This window comes from Acipenser ruthenus, chromosome 22 (assembly GCF_902713425.1).
Source record: "Acipenser ruthenus chromosome 22, fAciRut3.2 maternal haplotype, whole genome shotgun sequence".
NCBI classification, from domain to species: domain Eukaryota; kingdom Metazoa; phylum Chordata; class Actinopteri; order Acipenseriformes; family Acipenseridae; genus Acipenser; species Acipenser ruthenus.
The window spans coordinates 24760606-24779309 of NC_081210.1; the positions used below are offsets into that span (position 1 = coordinate 24760606).

The window sequence follows — 18704 nt, forward strand, 5'->3', positions numbered from 1 at the left end:
TACTAAAGCCGGGGGGGGGGGGGGGGGCAATGCTTTTGTCCCGAACTAATACTTTAAATGAAATAAGTTTGTTTTATGATAAAGATTATTTGTTAACTTTCTAGAAATGAAATGTAGCTTTTTGTTTTATTAAAATGTGGTTCAAGTTTACTAAATGCTTAATCTGTTACCTTGAATTATGGTATAATAAGCGTTTGGGTGCCAATACTTTTGTCTGCGTGTTGATAATCTGTTGAAATAAAAAAAAAAAAAAACAACAGTTTGCAATTTGTATTGTAAAATCTAGATACCTTTAACTGCATTTCAAGAATAAATGATTACAGTATGAATACATTATATTCTGGGATCTATGGACATTCAAACCCCTCACTTTTTGAATGATTGTACAATGTTCTTTTAAGTTTACAACAGATGAAGACAAGAAAAAAGGTTCCACTGCCACCTAGTGGTCAAAGCTAAGACATAAGTGTTTTTATTTTTTCAGGTCTTATGGAGCTGTCTCCCAGTTCCTCCAGTAGAGGTCTCTCTTTCAACATGTTTGCAGTGAAGTAATTTACTTGGTGCTTATGATAATGATTTAGATACAGTTTAATGACCAATATGCCAAGTGCAAGAACTTCTATGACATAAAACATGTATTATTCCAAATATTCCTAAACTGACAATATTCTCGAAGTGACGTATTTGCTCATGAGAAATTATTGCACGATTCATTTCTAAAACGGAAACAATATAAGCCTTTACATTAGCCCCAGGCAGCAAGTGAATCAACCAACCAGATTATTGTTTCAGTGACAAACTACAATGTTACTATGTGTACTGCATTTACATTGAAGGAACTACAGCATTTGCAGGGTATTTATAACATAGTTAGCGTGCATCAGAGCAGCCTTGTATATGTAACAAGGCTTTCAGTTTGCCCAGTGAAACAGTCCTTGCTTCTGGAGTAGCAGTAGGTGTTGTGTGCATGCACAGTATGAGCTGTTTCGTGCCTAAAATGGTGAGAACAAGTTTGAAGTTTGAAAAAAGCAGCATTTTGATGACCTTTGTCCTCATTTTAAAAACCTGTCCGGGGTGAACATTAATTTTAAAGCTAGCTTCAAGTGCTGGTGACATAAGGATCTGCATTTCCAAACAGACAGTTTTACAAATAGAAATATACCTGTTATGAACTGCTTTCAGGAAGTCATACATCTTACATTGTCGCCTTGGAAGTGCTAAAACGTGCAACGTGGTAGCAGGTTTCATGTTGAGTTGTTATGATAGATGCTACGTTGGGCAACAGTAAAACAGAGACAACTTCCTAAACATGTATGCTTTATGAATGGCTGCCACTGTTGTGTTGATACAACATAGAAACTTCACATGCAACGCAGTTTATATATATATATATATATATATATATATATATATATATATATATATATATATATATATATATATATATATATATATTGTGGCAACACAGGGTCTCTTGTTTTCTTTTAAACAGAATAAATGGACAGACTCAGGGATTGCAGGTGCAAACGGAATATCCGCTTTTTATTCTCTTTAACATTCGGTCCCTATTGGCTGAGACCACACCAAAACAATAAACCCCTTGCTTATATAATTTATCTGTATAGACTGTCAGTACCTGCTCCCTCTATTCTCGTTCCTACTCCAGTCGCTTTCACAGCCACTACCCAGCTCTCGTTCTGGCTAACCCTCATAGGCTTATTTACTGCAATTGTACTTTTCTGTCTGCTCTCAATCATTCTCATTCATTGTTCATCACTCAGCTCTGACGTATTCCCCTGCCTTATACCCCCCCAGCCTACCCCCCCCCCCCCCGACCCACTCACTCACCAGTCACTGCAGCACATCACTCCTCACCTGGGGGTGATCCGACTGGACTGCTATAAACTCACGAACCTTCCCCTCAGACACACATACACACACACACACACACACACACACACACACACACACCTTCCCTTCCCCCTTCACTAACCCTCACCTAGCTACTTCCTCTCGCCCCCAATTCTAACCCGCAGTGCCCTCTACAGTCCCTCAGGTCACTACAATATACAACATATATATATATATATATATATATATATATATGAAAAAAATAGTTTCGTTTATTACAATTACCCTTTTTTATTATCAAACTAATGAACCCCCCCGGAAGTCATTGTTATTGGAAAACACCGCTCCTGCATGACTGGGCCCAAGTACATCAGCGTCTCCCCCACGCCTGGCTGTACAGCGGCGATGAACCGTGAGCGTTTCCTGCTCGGAGTGGCTGGTGGAAGCAAAGGGGATTCCCCCTTGTCGGCAGCATTTGATTAAAAAAAAAATACTTTAGCTTACATTGTATGACAACAGTTTTATTGTGTGTTTAAAGCTTCCCACCCTGATAAAAAAAATAAATTAGAACATAAAAAAATTATATTCAAGTATAGCTGATAGCTGGAGCCCATGAAATTAATATTACCGGCATTCTAAGTTTTTTTTTTCACATGCTCTCACTGGTCTTATGAAAATAAAGCTGCTATAAACTTTAAAACACTCAATTCTTTTTAAAGCATCCCCTTTTAGACTTTAGGCCAAGATTTGCGGTTTATAAAGGTCATTTTCTTATAAAGGTCCTGTTTTAATCCACTGGCATTAACACATTGATGTTAAAGAAAGTCTTTATTTTGAGGTGCAGTGCATTTTCATACATTGTGTCGGGGGTCCTGAGGAGCAGTTTGCTGGGGTTGAGAGTTGCAGACCTGTGTGGGTGGATGTGGATCACAAATGCAAATTAAGCTGAGCTTCAGTCTCTCTGCACAAGCAGGACATGAACACAGATAGTGATTACGAGAATAAAGTCCCAGTGAAAAGCGCTTGTGCTAAAAGGAAAGTGTATCATTATCTGAGATTTAGGTCTATGTGTGGATTTCAAAAAGGATACCGCTACTTAATGTCTATAATGTTTAGTAGTGCCTGTGTGCCCTGCCAGTGAGAAGACTGTGGAGCAGGTTTACCATGAGCTTCATGCATGTCATCAAACTTAGAGTCAATTTAATTAACCTTTAGCTGGGAAAATAAATACGTTTTAGAAAAAACATGCAATAAACAGCAATGAATGGATCAACATGAACACTGTTTATTGCATCCATTTTTCCTTGCTAAAGGTTAAGTGACTGGGAACCTTACATGTAGGATAAGGGAAGTATCTCAAAAGAGCTAACTGCCTGGAATGTTTATTCTGTCAGTTTTATGAAGAGGAATGACACACCAACTTCTCAAATCAAGCATCATCGAGCGACATTGTTAAAGGTCATTTCTCATGAGTGGCATCAAAACGATACAACTCAAGATTCCAGGCAGCCTATTTCAGCCATGTGCTTACGAGCCAGTTTTCTTGAAATGTTTTCTTGTTTTATGTATTACTGGTAAAAGATTATTGTTCATAGCTTTATGGTATTCTTTGCACTGTCCACACTGTACGACAGGTAACAGGCACAGCTGCACAGTACAGTGTGAGGAGCAGGAGAATGATTTAAACTGCACAGTACAGTATGAGGAGCAGGAGGATGATTTAAACTGCACAGTAGCGTTAGGAGCAGAGTTAACAAGGACCATAGATCAGTCTTCTTTGATTGTGATAACAAAACTATTTGGATGGAATTTGCGTCTCTAGTGTGGCAGAATTGATGCTATGCATGCTTACATTGAATCCTGGAGAAGGGGGGTATGACAAAAAGAGTGCGAGAGCAGTGTATAAAAGCAGAACGAGGCACAAAATCGATTTTTAATTATGTATGCAATTCACACTGGGACAAATATTCAAACCAACACGGTATGAAATGTATTTGTTCATATAAGAGAATTAATCAAAAAAGGTATCAGACAAATAAAACTGATGCATAAAATGACACCTGAAACATACTTATTATTCTATTAATTCTATTTTAGTTTTGTGTTATGGCATGAATTATACTTTTATTTTCTATATAATATTAGAATATTAATTTACATTTTGAAGGAATATTTAAACATGATAACACATGTAATGCTTTTTATTCTAGTGACACATTGAAAACTAACACACTGGGCCCAAATGCATAGTAGCACTCACGGCAAATGTTTGGCAGAACAAAATGTTTTCACATTTTCTTTTGATTATTTTGAGGTTTTGAACGAAACTCTGCTACACAGTGCTTGAAAAGCAGCGAGCTTATCAACCCGTTGATAACAGCTGTCAGGATTTCCCCATATCAACCCATGGAGTTTACAGACAGGAAGCTCAGTATCGAGCACTTGACCATAATTTCCTTCTTGGGTGTCGCTTGGGGTTTTCTGAGAGCTCTTCCGTTGAAATACAGACGCTCTATCTGGCTGACAATTTGCATTAAATGTGCATTTTTTCAACATTTTAAACAATTTTTAAAAATACATTTTATTGCTAATCCCAATGCTTTTGTTCTGCAAAAAGGGTACATTATTGAACTTGCATATTCCTGTGCAGTAAATGCAGCCCACTTTCAATTGAGCTAGGGATTAAGAAGGGACTTTCCACAGCTAAATGTGTGCTGGGTGTGTAAATGGAATATACGCCTATGCAAATGAGCAGTTCATCTGTTCCCTTATATACTTAAGTGTCTAAAAGAGAGAAACAGAGGTGGTATTTTTTTTTAAATATCTGTGACATCAGTAATTTTGATAGCTGATTCGGCTACAGCAGGCCAGAGCTCCAGTAGAGGTATCTAAATGAATCATCATTTTGTAAAGTTGGAGTAGCAAGTTTCATGTGAACAAAGAGGTGGAAGGAAAATGAAAGAAAAACTGAAGTTAAGAACAAGAGGACACACACATTTAAGCCACCTTCGCCCTGACTGCCTGTGAGTAAAAACTGGAAAAGATTACAAGTTTATTTCATGCAAGTGTTTCTCAGTATTATCACTGAGCATGTGCACAGCGTGACAGGAGCAGACTGTGCTTTCAATAATGAGGCTGGTAACACAGACAGATGAATGCGAAGCACTCACATAATTCCTGTCTTGTAATTCTGTTGTTTTAATGACACCATGGAATCATTTCTTAGACAGTAATTGTAATTGTTGGAGTTTTAACTGCAGGCTTTTATAAAGTTACACCAGGCAGATGTTTTAAAAGCTTATCTCTTGGTTTGCTTCTGTTTTTGTTACTGTTTGTCAGTAAGTGTTTTTGAAATTGTACAAAGCCTGGGTGCATTAAAATGGATCTGTAGCTTTAATAACTACAGCTTTTCTGTAATTAGTACGTAGTTAGGAAATAATTAGTTAGCTCAAATACTGTATTCATTTTAATCTCTTTGATTTATACAAATTGCATCTTCTAAAACATAAATCATGTTCCCTAATCAATTTTCCTTTCTCTGTATTAATTAGGAAATAAATTACAACAATCACTAATTAGGGAGCAAAGGAAAAATATATTTTTAAATATGCTTTGTTTTTACTAAAGCTATTTCATATTCTATGCATTGGTCAGTATAAACAAGTTATTGTATTGTTTAATTCATACAGTAAGCAGTACCATTTGTTTGAAAAGTAAAATGCAGTATAATGCTTTTTTTTTGGGCAACAGTTATTTTTTAATCGTGTACAACATTAATTCAGTTTTATTTGATATTCTGTAAAAGCCCTTTATTTATGGGCATGTTAAAGTGCAAATTGACTACGTGCTGAGGATGTCAAATAGATTATACATGAGAGGCCCTATTTTCAAAGCCTTTCCTCCATTCTTTAATGAACTCCTGTTCTTTGAACAGAGAATAAATCATGTTAATGTTACAGAATGAAAAACCAAACACATTGATAGTGCCTAGGAGGACTCCAAATATATGACTTAGTTGCTTGGTTCTAGTTTTGTGAACTTGACAGGTGGTGTACCTCTTTAAAATAAATAGGAGTGAATTAAAGACTGGAGTAAACTATAGCCTGAGTAGTTTACACATCAGAGAAGAGTATAGGCTTGGTCAACATTACATGCGGATCTTGTTGATCCTTTCAAATCATTAATCGAATATACTAGTTTAATTAGGAAAGATAATGTTCTACTAACTAATCCACTTTTACTGTAGAAAGGTTGCTGTCGACCATTTTATGTATAGTTTTTGATACGTTTTGGTAAAATGTAATTATTCTAATCAAACCAACCCTTTAGTACATTTTATGTGTCTGTGTATACAAAATGTATATGAATTCATTTTGCGATATCAATTTTGATTGATGTCGGCCAAATTAGTTGATTTTAGCAACCCACGTTAATGGAAAGAGACGTATAATTAGGACTTGAACTTTTCGTTTTTTATTTTCCAAATCTCTGCCTCCTTTTAAATGGTTTAGGTTTAAGATTTTCTTTTTCTTTGCTGCAAATCAAGGAGATTTTAAGGGATGGACTTGCTAACAGTGTACACTCCATACTGGGTATTTTATGCTGAAAAGAAAATCTGTCAGGACAACTCTGTTAAATGAGTGAAAATAAAAAAAGCACAATGATAAACTAGGAGACTGCAAGAATGAAATGCAATTAAGATCAGCGATGAGCAATTAACGTAATCTGTTATAAGATATGATGGTAAAAGCCAGTGACACTGCTTTGTAATTAACAGCTTTTTCCGAGTTTAATTAGGAAACAGAATCAGCTCAAAATAAGTTTAAAGGGATGTCATGTGATCAAAAATAAAACCTGAAAACTTCAAGTCCCAAGTATATATCAGGATTATGAATGACAAAATATATCTTATTGTAATGCAAGACAAAATATATCTTTTTGTAATGCAAGACAAAATATCTTATTGTAATGCAATACAGACTCCATTTTAGAAGGCTGATATACTTTCAGACCTAAGCTGACTTTTCAAATGCAATTGGATCAACAATTAAAAATGAAATACAGCATTTCTGACCATTGCAGCCACCGAACAACGTTATGGTGCCAGTGTTTCATCAATAAACTGATGCTTGAAATTGAAAAATGATATACAAAACAATACTGGCTGAGGAGCTAGTAATCGTGGCTTGTGTGGAAACATTAACAGTGATTTTGTTTTCTGTCATTTTACTTTGCAAAAAAAAGAAAGAATTACATTTTACATTTATGAAAAGGGGAGCCCTCTAAGTCAAATCACCATGTTGGGTCAGCTGAAAATAACATCCACACCTGTAGTACTGTATAATAAGTGATAGACAATGAAATACAATAATCTAGAAACCTGCAAATCTGTTCACAAAACCCAACAATAAATCAGCTCCCTAAACACCCTGAAGGATTCCGTCTGCAGTGTCTTTTGGAAGGAACCCAATGATAAAGGGCTACCATTTCTTAATACGCTATTACAAAGTGAGACTTTGTGAGCAGACAGAAGCCATGCAACACAATTACCTTTCGTGATGACAATACTGCAAAGGGAAGCCATCCTGATCAAAATGATAAAGCTTTCATAGAAAATATGACTAATGTTCCTTATTTCAGATAGTCTGTATTTTGTTAGAGCCTTTCCAAAATGCAGCTATTGAATTATGAAAATCTAAACTACAAAACCCTTACTATAAGGCACGTGATAAATACATCCATTATGAAGAAAGAATGGAAAAATACCAGAGTACCAATAGCTGTCCCTTGCCAAGTGTTGCAAAGCTGTCATTGTGTAACTTCCTTTCACCAGCCTGTGCCTATCAGTGGACACTGTTCCTGTTTCATTACCATATAAAGGCTTCTTAAGTTCACAAGAATAAAACTGTGCACTGTTATAAATACAATCTATAAATCTCCATAAATCTACAGTACAAATTGAATTTATATAAGGAAACAAATACAACCAGCTTTACATGATAAGGTTCTAATCCACAATATAAATCCACAAGAGCAAAGCGAGAGGGGTTTACTCATGTCATCAGAACCCCAGATAAAATGGCCGGCTTACATGTCCAGAACAGTATGCTCTGTGTGTTGTAATTAAGTGACTTGCTCAGGGTCACACAATGAGTCAGTAGCTGAGGTGGGATTTGAACCGGGGGACCGCCTGGTTACAAGCCCTTTTTCTTTACCCACTGGACCACACAGCCTCCTATTGTATGTATAACTTGGCATACTGGATTTGTCATAATATATATGAAATAAAATGACTGTTATACCAAAGAAATGCATGTTTGTCAGTGGACATATACAGCCTCTGATTTTTAATACCAGCTGTTAAATCACATCAGATAATACACATTTATTTAAAAGTAATTAATAAAATCCTACCCCACTTCCACACTCCGTTGTTGTAAACGGTAACTGCTGTATTTACCCTGTTGTATAGAAATTTTGTTTCTAGCATGTCTTTGAGATTTTGCAAATCAAATAAACTAATATGATACAAACTTAATATTTCTTTACTCCTATTTTAGACATTTAATGATTAGTAGATGAATATTGAACAACAAACATGTTTGATGAAGGAAACCATATCTTTGGTGTTAGAATTTTGATAAAGAACACACCTCTATGAATTTACATTACTTTTCTGAAAAGGATAAAAAAGAAGCAGAATTAAACTAGGTTACAGCTAGTTCAAATAGTTTTATTTGCCTTTAGCACAAATCTTTTATTATTATGAACTGTGTTGTCCTAACTCAAACACACTCAGACGTACAGACAAGAACCACTTAATTGAGAGGAAATATAGAAATTATAACAGTATATATTTTCCAAGAAACAAATCAAGTTGTTGAGTCGGTCGACTCGGGAACAGACAACTACCAAAGCATTGTTAATGCAAGTATGAATAAAGCCCTCTGTATCAGTCCTCAGCAAAGTCTCATTTTAAAAACAGGCTAGGTGTATGTAGAGATACATTCGCTTTCTCAATACGAGACAAAGAAAGAACCATGGGTTTAGGACACAGCTAAAAACATGTCTGAGAGTTTGCAAACAAGTAGGGTTATCTGGAGATACAGAGCCAGATTTGAACCAAGACAGACTGGCTGTATCTTATCAAATAGCATCATATTATGTACTGGGGTTTTATGGAACATGATACAGGTAAATGTTAAGCTAGCTTGTGATTCTGCATGTGTTGACCTACTTCTTAACATTACTACACACGAGAACGCTCAGTTTAAAAAGGTTGGTGTGGCTGTTTTTAGATCTGCCACTGTTTAGACCTTTTGTCATTTCCAGAATTGTTTTCCTGTATATTATATATCACTGCAAAGCCATTTATGAATGCTGTTTCGTTGATATTTCAAATTCTTGTTTTATTTCCATATCTCAGATTCATTCATGTGGAACATTTGTATAAAACCACCCATTGTGTAAGTTAATTAGCAGTGTTTCAAACACACGCTAGAACAAAACTGTGCTATTGAACAGAATGTATTAATCTTTAAACATGTTTTTCATAAGGGAGTTCAGTTATATTGAAGTTAAGTAATGGGTCTGGCAAGCTCACAAAGAAAACAAGAGCTGGGTAAATGATTTATGTTCTTTAATTAATATTGACTGCTGAGCCATCTGTCATTATTCATTATAATTACAGTTGTTATTTTTTACAGCTTTTGTGTATCAGACTAGTTTTATTGTTTGAATATATTATAGTTAACCAAATACTTTTTTGTTAACAAAAAATAGGGATGGTGTCTTTGGTTAAGGTATAGCTGCACGTAGTACTTTTATTGGGGTTGGATAGTGCATGGTAATTGCACTGCTATGTAATTACAGTGTAATAATGACATGAGTATCACTGCAAAAACAGCATTAGAAAGAATGTTTCTGTTAGGACTATTAGGATATGAAAATGCTGTAAAAGATGAGTACACTGGCACCAGACCTGCTTCCCCAAGTACAAAATGGATGTGAATGACCAGCAATTGACACATGCATGGAGGTGTGTAAATGTGGAGCAACACTGGCACTGTAGAAAACAGGGGCAATAGAGTCAAGTGGAACATACCGAAGAGAGAACACAAAGAGAGGGTGTGTGTGAACTATTCATGAAACATAATGAAAAAAAACACGGTGATAATGTATGAGAGTAAAACAGGAACTTTTTACTTTTAGTTGCAGAGTAAACCCTCAAAACACTGTAAAAACAACCCTGTGCTCTGCTTGCACATTTATTTAAGATGCTCCATTGAGATTGCTTATGTCAGGCCCAATGTTTTGATCTAATACAGATCTTCATCAGGAGGGCTGGTGTAAAACAAGTTTGGTTTTGGCTGTTTTTCGTTGGCTAGCATCACAGGAACCCACGCACCAACACGCCACAGTCCTGTGAAGTAAAAAGAAGAAAACCTGTTTGTGCAAGGCATTTGGTTTTCACAGCTCTCGATGTAATACCCAGCACATGTAAACTGCTCATTACAGAGCCTTTCAATGGAGAGATTTCTCGAGCTCGTTGGACTTCATGAAGCTTTCAGCAGTTTTGTATGTGGTGTAATTGTTTAATATTCAACGTGGCTACTGTGGTGATGTTACTGACGATGCAGATGACCACAATCATGTGACAGGAAGAGGAAATTAGGTATATTGTAGTGCATTGTTATTGGATGAGACGAAACACATATAGCCATGAAGAGAGGCAGTCTAAAGACTTTTTTGAAAGCTTCGTACCACCACTGAAGTGGGTGTTACAACCAGCTATGGTGAGAGATCTCTTCTGTTAGTGTGTTTCTTTCTTTTTTTTTTAATGCATGGCCATTCTGCATACTCACAGTAAGAAAACCTGTAACATCTCAAAAGTCAAAATATGTCTATTTCTGGGGAGAAATGCTATTATTTGCTATGCACTGTGAAACTTTTTAATCATTTACTCTGATAGATAATGAATTTGTCCGATTAACAACTTGTACAGAGAGATTGAGTCTCTCATATTGAATGGAATGTGTGTTGGGCATGTGGTTTTTGTGCATGCGTGTGACTTGGTGTAAGGAGTGATCATGGCTTGTGTGGGTTCTTTATATGTGTGTTTTGTGGGGTATGAAGTAGGCTGTGGTTATGTTCTTATGAGGCTGGGGTTTATCCCACATTTTCCCAGTGTACCCTGATCCATCACTGATAACTTTTTTTTTCTCTGATTAACCTCTTTCTCTGACAATACAAAGAAAACATATCGAAGACATTTCTGCACACCAGCATCGACAGGCAATGAAGGAAGCATTTTCAAAAACTAGTTTGAAGAGGTATGCGAAAATAAGAACTGAAATGAGCTCTCAGCTTTGAGAACTGAATTCCATGGGTTTTAATATAAACTCCAACCCACGGAGCTCAGTTCTATAGCTTGGATGCTTATCATAGCATCTATTGAAACAAAAGACTACAGAAACAAGCACAGGCAAGTTCTTCTTTCCGGTTCCAAATGATTACAATGGAGAACTAAGTAATTTGATCATTACAGGGTATACAGCTATGGCCAAAAGTTTTGCATCACCTATAATTTTAGGACTGTGACATAAATCTATATGAACATGTAATCAAAGAAACTACAAAATGCTATTGCAAAAGTCTACCGGAAGCCATAATAGTAGTACGGTATTTCATGTTAGATTTCGAAATTATTAAATTGTTGTCAGCATATGGAAAATTACAAAGTATTAATTCAATATGTTAACGTAACATTATTCAGCAGGTGTCATTCGACTATGAAGCAAAACGAGTTAATTCTATAGGGTGATGCAAAACCTCTGGCCATAGCTGTGCTAGGACGAGGGAATCATTACAAGAGGATGCATGGTCAGTTACAAAAAGTGTAGAATAAGACTGCATGCTCAAAAAAAATCTGAAAAAACTCTCAAATGTAATCCCAGCTGCCTTTCACTCAACAGTTATCTTTTTCCATTCTGCCTCTCCATGTCATTTTTTTTAGATTCAAGAATCACTGTCATTGTATTTAAACTGGTTTCTTAATCCATTCAAAATGTATGCGAGTCAGCTGAGTGATTCAGATTGCTTAATTTACTAAATGCACTTTATGAAAGCAAAAGCATGTATTTATAATGCAATATAAAATAATTCAGCAGAAAAATAGCGCATTACTTATGCTACATAACAAATGTTATTTTTTACAGAATATGAACGTCAATCATATGCACATCTCTAATTTAAACGTACCGTATTATCATCTATGTTATAGCCCCTCCTTAATATACATTAGTTGTACAAGTATCTGATACAAATGTGTTAATACATGTGTTATAAAGCATGTTATAAAAACTACTACACAGCGATTAATAATAATAATGAAATAATATAGCCATGCAGTGCTGTAAGAATGCAGCTAATGCCTTTATAAGAAACCTATAAACAATTTATAATGTGTCATGATGCTGTTCACTAGTAATGTGCAATTAAAATGTTACTGTAATAAAATGTTCATAATTATCAAAACGCATTGGTTTCATTTATGAATTCCCACAAACAGTTCCTCATATAAGAAAGCTGGAGGATGCAAGGTATGTATATTAAGACAAAACAAAAGCACATTTATTCATATCAGAGCAGAAGACACAGACTGTCAAAATGTAAAATATGAAGACCCAAAGACATATTTTTTTTTAATTATTACATACCATGAAGAACAAAGAGTCCATGACTAGGCCATCAGCTGCTGTTCATGATATGAAGGCAGCCACTCTGCTCCTTCCTAAACGGTGTGTTAGCAAGACAATGCCGTGTGACACTAATCTCTGTATTAGTCATCTTCAATAGTCGTTTAAATGGCACGACTATTGATTAGGTTTGGACTTGTACAGACTGACAACTCCTACAGCAGACACTCACCAGCACACAACTCCAAGCTAAGAATAACGATCCTGCATCTCGCAGAACATTGAAAATCTAAAGAATTAGTACACGGAATAATATTAAAGATGGGATTCCACTTCATTAGCTATGCAGAAAGGTGTTTGGAATAACAAAGGCAATAATAAAACATTTTTTAAACGTTTGCCAACTTTTAGACTGCCTCGCAAGATAGAATAGCAGCAATCCCTTTGGAATCTCCCTCTTGTGGTCACAGCTGTACATTGCAGTTTAATCTTCTGGTTTTATTACTTGTCCCCATCAGCACGTCTTTAAAACAACAAATGACATTTTATTAAGACTCCTGGTAAAAGGCAATGTGATCTATACTGCATTCACTTAATAATGAGGCAAACTGGTAAAACAAGAAATAGCACAAGGGCAAGATATATCTTTGTATGTTTTTTTTTTATTTTTAATTACTGAACACGATTACATGTTTCGTTGTTTAGCAATCGTTCTTCTGGTAATTTACTTTTTCCAGTTTTTAGAGGCCCAGAGGTGAGTTTCTCTTAAAAAAGCAGGGCCATCACTGATATCACTGCCAGTACTATTCTGACTTGCACTTGGGCTCCAGCACAATGGTACTGACTAGTTAGCAAGCAAACAGTGCAAGCAATTCACACACAACCTGCAACATCTTTACAGTATTCACATTCTATAGCAAAGAAACATCAAGTTTAAAACTCAATTTGCACCACAGCACACAGCAGCATCTTCTATTAAATCTGTAACTCCCACCAGAGCCCCTTTCTAAAGGGATGCATACAGTTTTCTGATTAAATAAATACCAACTGCGAGGATTGTTGAGTAAGAATCCATTTCGCAGCCAGATAACTGACATTTTCTTCACCTCGCCTTGTTATTTTCACACTTGGTAATGTATTCCTGCATTAACACGCCTGGAAACCTATTTGTCATCAAAACAAGCTTTTTTTAATGTGCCTGCTATAGGACTCGACCCTGCCTAAAGTGTAGTTGTTGTAAAAATCGTAGTGTGAAAGAGTACAGTATAGTACTATACAGGCAACACTGCACTGTCCTGCATATGACAAGGGAACAGCTAGCTACTAAGTGTGTCCTAATCTCCGGGTGGATGGAGGCTTTCTGTCTGTCTGTATGTAACACTTTCTATTGCATATGCATTTCACAACCACAAAACTGCAGTATAAGGTTCATATTTTAGGTGCAACAAAAACAGTATTTCATGTTTCATTCTTTCACTCAGGATATGAGAGGTGCTGGCTAATTCATTCTTTTGCTTGAGTACAAACATTGAGTGAAAAAATTGACATTAAATAACAAAGTGGAGCGATATTTGAAAGAATACAAATGTATATTAATAGTATAATATTAATAACAGTAGTAACACTGTAGTATACAATACTGGTAAAAAAAAAAGTGAATTGAATAGGATTCCATATTCCAATTGTGTTTAATTAAACAGAAAAAGTTTTTATTTATTTATTTTGTATCCACTGTGTCGCTGTGATATTGTAACTATCGAGGTCACTAATTCATTGGACCTGTTATGGCCAAGGACGATGCATGAACGCAATCCCACGCTCTACACCCAGCTACTATCACTCCGAGACGCAACTGCATTGACCAATTAAAACAATAACCCTATCGACTACGCAGCCTGATTAAATCTCCTGCGCGACTCTTTTATCTGACGCGAGCCCTTACCAGAGCAGGCTGCGCGTGTCTCCTGTGCTCTTGTTTCTGTATCATCTTCAGTCAGCAGTGGAAAGGTGGACTGACAGCTCTCTTTGCGCCATTTTGAAATGAGATTAAACTGGTAGTGTCAGAGCATCTCTACCGTATTTGCAAACAAGCAGGTATCCATGCAGAAATCACATCCACGCCCATTTAGGAGAATTAACTAATTTACGGACAGCAGAGGAAATAACACCTTCCATCGGGAAAAATGATCCCCGGTATGACACCTGCATATTCCTGCCTATATGTTTGCAAGGTATACACACCGATGGGCTAATTATAACTTTACACCTGTTTCACGCAGGATTTGGAGGCAACGCAAAGGACCCGCAGTGGTGCTTTGCTCAGGTGAAAGGTACCATTGAGGTACACGTCACGGAAGGTAAGTTATTGGGATGTTTGAGTTTTATCCAAAAAAAAGTAAGTTCAATGAAATGACAATATCATTGTGCCAGTCTTTTTTTTTATCATCACTAGTAGTAATTGTAAGATTGTGTGTAACCTGTGCACGAATGCAATATTTGTGTTATCTTTTTTTCTTTACTGCTATATTCATACAGCTAGTAATACATGTTTGGAAATTTGTATAGAATAGAAATATATTAAAAGATAACTTAAGAGAAATAAACTTTTAATAGGATTAATTATTCGATGGTATTATATATATATATATATATATATATATATATATATATATATATATATATATATATATTGCTGGGTTTACTGTTAGCAAGTTGTTTATTTCATAAAAAAAAAACTTGTTATTTGCCAGTTTCTTGAACTTCAAGCTGTTTCCATGGAAACCTGCATTGATCCAATCAGGGAAGACTAGCTGACTTCTCTCTTCAAGCACAGTATACTACCCTGATGCTTAAATCGTGATGGGTCATAAATTTGCTAGAAATCTGTGATGCACTCTATTTCCAGTGTGTGTGCAGGCATTTCTTATTCTATATTAGAGAGAGATTATACAAGACTTTTCTAATGTGAAATGACACATGGAGGTGTAATCGCTTACTGTAACATTTCCATTCATGTTCCCTGATAGGATGCTAAAGTGTGGGTTCTGTTTTAATTGATGCAATGTCCTAAGGGGGGTGAGCTATTAAAGTAACAGCACCATGCAGAGAACAACCATTCTGTATCCGTGATGCTTTTTTTTGGCTGTGCAGATGAGCAGCCATAAACTACACTGGAGTGTGAAGATATCAAACTAAGGAAATAAAACCGGCTATGCTTCTTAGGACATTCACAGCGGAATTGCATCTCACATACAGAGTGATTGAGTTTAATATAATTAGTAAGGTTTACACTCAAAAGAAGTAAAGTTATAATCACAGTATGCTGTTTATAGAGTGGATGAGCTCACAAAACAGGTGTTTGAACCGAGTCTCTTTAATGAACAGCTTGGATCCATAATGTTCACCTGGCGTAGGCTAATGATACACAAATAACACACTGTAAATGATATTGGAAGTTACCTCGTTATCTTGTTTGTATAACACAAGTGTTTTCTTATAAAAACAAAAGGCCCAATTAGCACGGGTCAAACACTGGTACATGTTGAGGTTCAGGCAAAGCACACAAATATTTTTTTCCCCATTGTGCTGCTGAATATGTTGCAACTTTAAACAAATACACTGTTGAATTGCAAATTGAAAGGCACCAAAATACATTGGCTACAAGGCTTGCTTGTGATTAGCAATGACACTTGATTTCCTGTTATGCCAAAATATGACTTAAAAACAAATTTGAAGCCGTTGAAGTAAAACTGCAACACCTTGAAGAGTGTCTCGTAATGTGGTACTGTGCACACGGTGGCATACCCAAGTTACTTAACAAAAACAATCCTGATTAGTTATACCATGATAAATATTCATCAGTGCTGAAAATAAACCGTTCAGAAGGTTCATGTACAGTATATGAATACATTGTGTAGCAACACTAAACGATGCGAGATGGGGGAGGAAGGCAAAGCTTTGCTATGGTGATGACTCCAGGATAAAACCCCAAATAAATTAGATTTCAGTTTTGAAAACCCAGGGACATTTTATAAGCCGCAGGCTGCTTAAAAGTAGATTGATTTTCGGATGCTACTTTTCCTACAGTCGGCTGTAATCAGCCCTGTAGATCTATGCTATTATTACATGAGTATACCACAAGTTATGGCACTAGCTAGAGAGAAGCAAGTATGACAGTTGGTGATCTTGTGTAGGAAATAGAATACTTTCCTGTTTAAAAGTACAGTCAAACAAAAACACTCAACTATTACAGAAGTTGCGCTTGCACTGTGAATGTCAGGTGTTTTCACAAGATGGCACTGTGATCGATTCAGAAGTGAAGAATGAATTCACTAATGTGCACTATCAACAGATGGCACAAGGAAACACACAGTGAGGAAGTACAAAGTTTGTCAGGAATGTTTACACAAAAATATTATTTATGTATGCAAAATGAAATAAACTATGCCTGCTTCTCAGAACCTCATTAGCCAAATCCGATTCTGAGTTATCCTGAGTATTATAAGGGCAGTAGTGTAGAGTAGTGGTTAGGGCTCTGGACTCTTGACCGGAGGGTTGTGGGTTCAATCCCCAGTGGAGGACACTGCTGTTGTACCCTTGAGCAAGGTACTTTACCTAGATCGCTCCAGTAAAAACCCAACTGTATAAATGGGTAATTGTATGTAAAAATAATGTGATATCTGTATAATGTGAAATAATGTATAATGTGATATCTTGTAACAATTGTAAGTCGCCCTGGATAAGGGCGTCTGCTAAGAAATAAATAATAATAATATAAATTATTTAATATTGTATTTAATACCTGTATAATTCTCTAATGTTGTTTCTGTTTCTCCAGAATCAGAATACTTTTTTTTTTTTTTGATTGGTTAGTAAACATTATCTGAGCAGAAACCGCAATAGAGAACGATACAGAACAGTGTATTCAACAGAAGGGAAACTCAATTTTAGCGTAAATATAGAAGGTTAAAATGGCATTCTATTTTTATAACTGAGTTTCTGTTTGTACGCCTGTTCCGGAGTGTTTGAAGTGATGAATCAATGGCAGGTGGCTCTCGTTTATTTCTGTTACAGGGAGGGATGCTGATTGCCCTCTGCAGTCTCCAAAGCTGAAACTGAATTAATTCAGAACACTGGTGACAAGTTTCAGAAGCACTTCCTGTTAAAATGTCAGCTTGCACCGGAGCTTGAAACCAGGCCACTGAAGCCTGAACAGAAAATAAAAAACAGTCAGAGGATTTTAAATTATTAATATTGATTAATAGGTTAATAGACTCCCGTTGCATAACGGGTTAAGCCATTTTAGGCTTTACGTTGCACTTAATTAGTGCTTTACTTGATAATCAGGTGTTGCTGCCTGGTGCCATTTTAAAAGCATTTTCTACATATTGAAAATGGTTGTTGTGTACAACGTTACAGTTAAAACGGAAACAACTGAAATTATGCATCTCATGAAAATATGTGATCTATCAAGCAATTATATTGACAAGCTTTTCTTAAACCTCATAAAAAAGATCAATGAAGATTTGTATATGGCCCATCACTGGCTTGTATAAATCATTCCATATTAAACCTATCAGTCTCCGCAGTTGCCCTTTATGAAACCCATTGTAATTGAGAAGTATTGAGGAAGTAATCACATTCCACAGCTTGCTGTTCAGAGCGTTACGCGCTGGTTGTGATAAAGCGATTCTTATTCTCTGGTTTATTAAAGTAAGGAAGGTCTCCATTTCGGTCAATATTCGTAGAAGCCTGTGCAAGATACAATTATAAACGAATTACCTGCATAGCTCACAAGCAAGCAATTATATCAGCTTACACCACATGTAAGCCTCTTAAAAACGATGTGAAACAGCCAGGCGCACACTGTTATACAAGCTGTTGCCTGGGTGTATGATTTTGATGGCATACACTCAATAAATCAGCAGCTATGGTACCCTGAATTTCACTACAGAAGTCAGACTCCATAATGGCAGTGTATCACACAACACTGCTCGTTTACATGCACACATTATTCTTATTGTTATTTTTTATTTTAGAACGACTGTAACTCATTCAAACTGTATGTAAAGAACTGTGTTTCGGGGGGGAGGGGGGCAAAAACAAAATACTTGTTATGTGAATAACACATTTCAAGCATCTTTAGTTACTTGCTGG

General features: G+C 36.2%; 1 protein-coding gene across 1 annotated transcript in view; it reads left to right on the forward strand.

Annotated features, from left to right (window-relative positions):
* The first annotated feature begins 14489 nt into the window (after positions 1–14489).
* Positions 14490–18704, forward strand: part of LOC117431611 (serine/threonine-protein phosphatase 2A 55 kDa regulatory subunit B beta isoform) — an 85975-nt gene continuing 81760 nt past the window's right edge. Inside the window, exons 1-2 of the mRNA XM_058996215.1 lie at positions 14490–14741; positions 14828–14905. Coding sequence (XP_058852198.1) covers positions 14732–14741; positions 14828–14905 — 88 coding nt within the window. The 5' untranslated portion in view covers positions 14490–14731. The remainder of the gene's footprint in view (positions 14742–14827; positions 14906–18704) is intronic.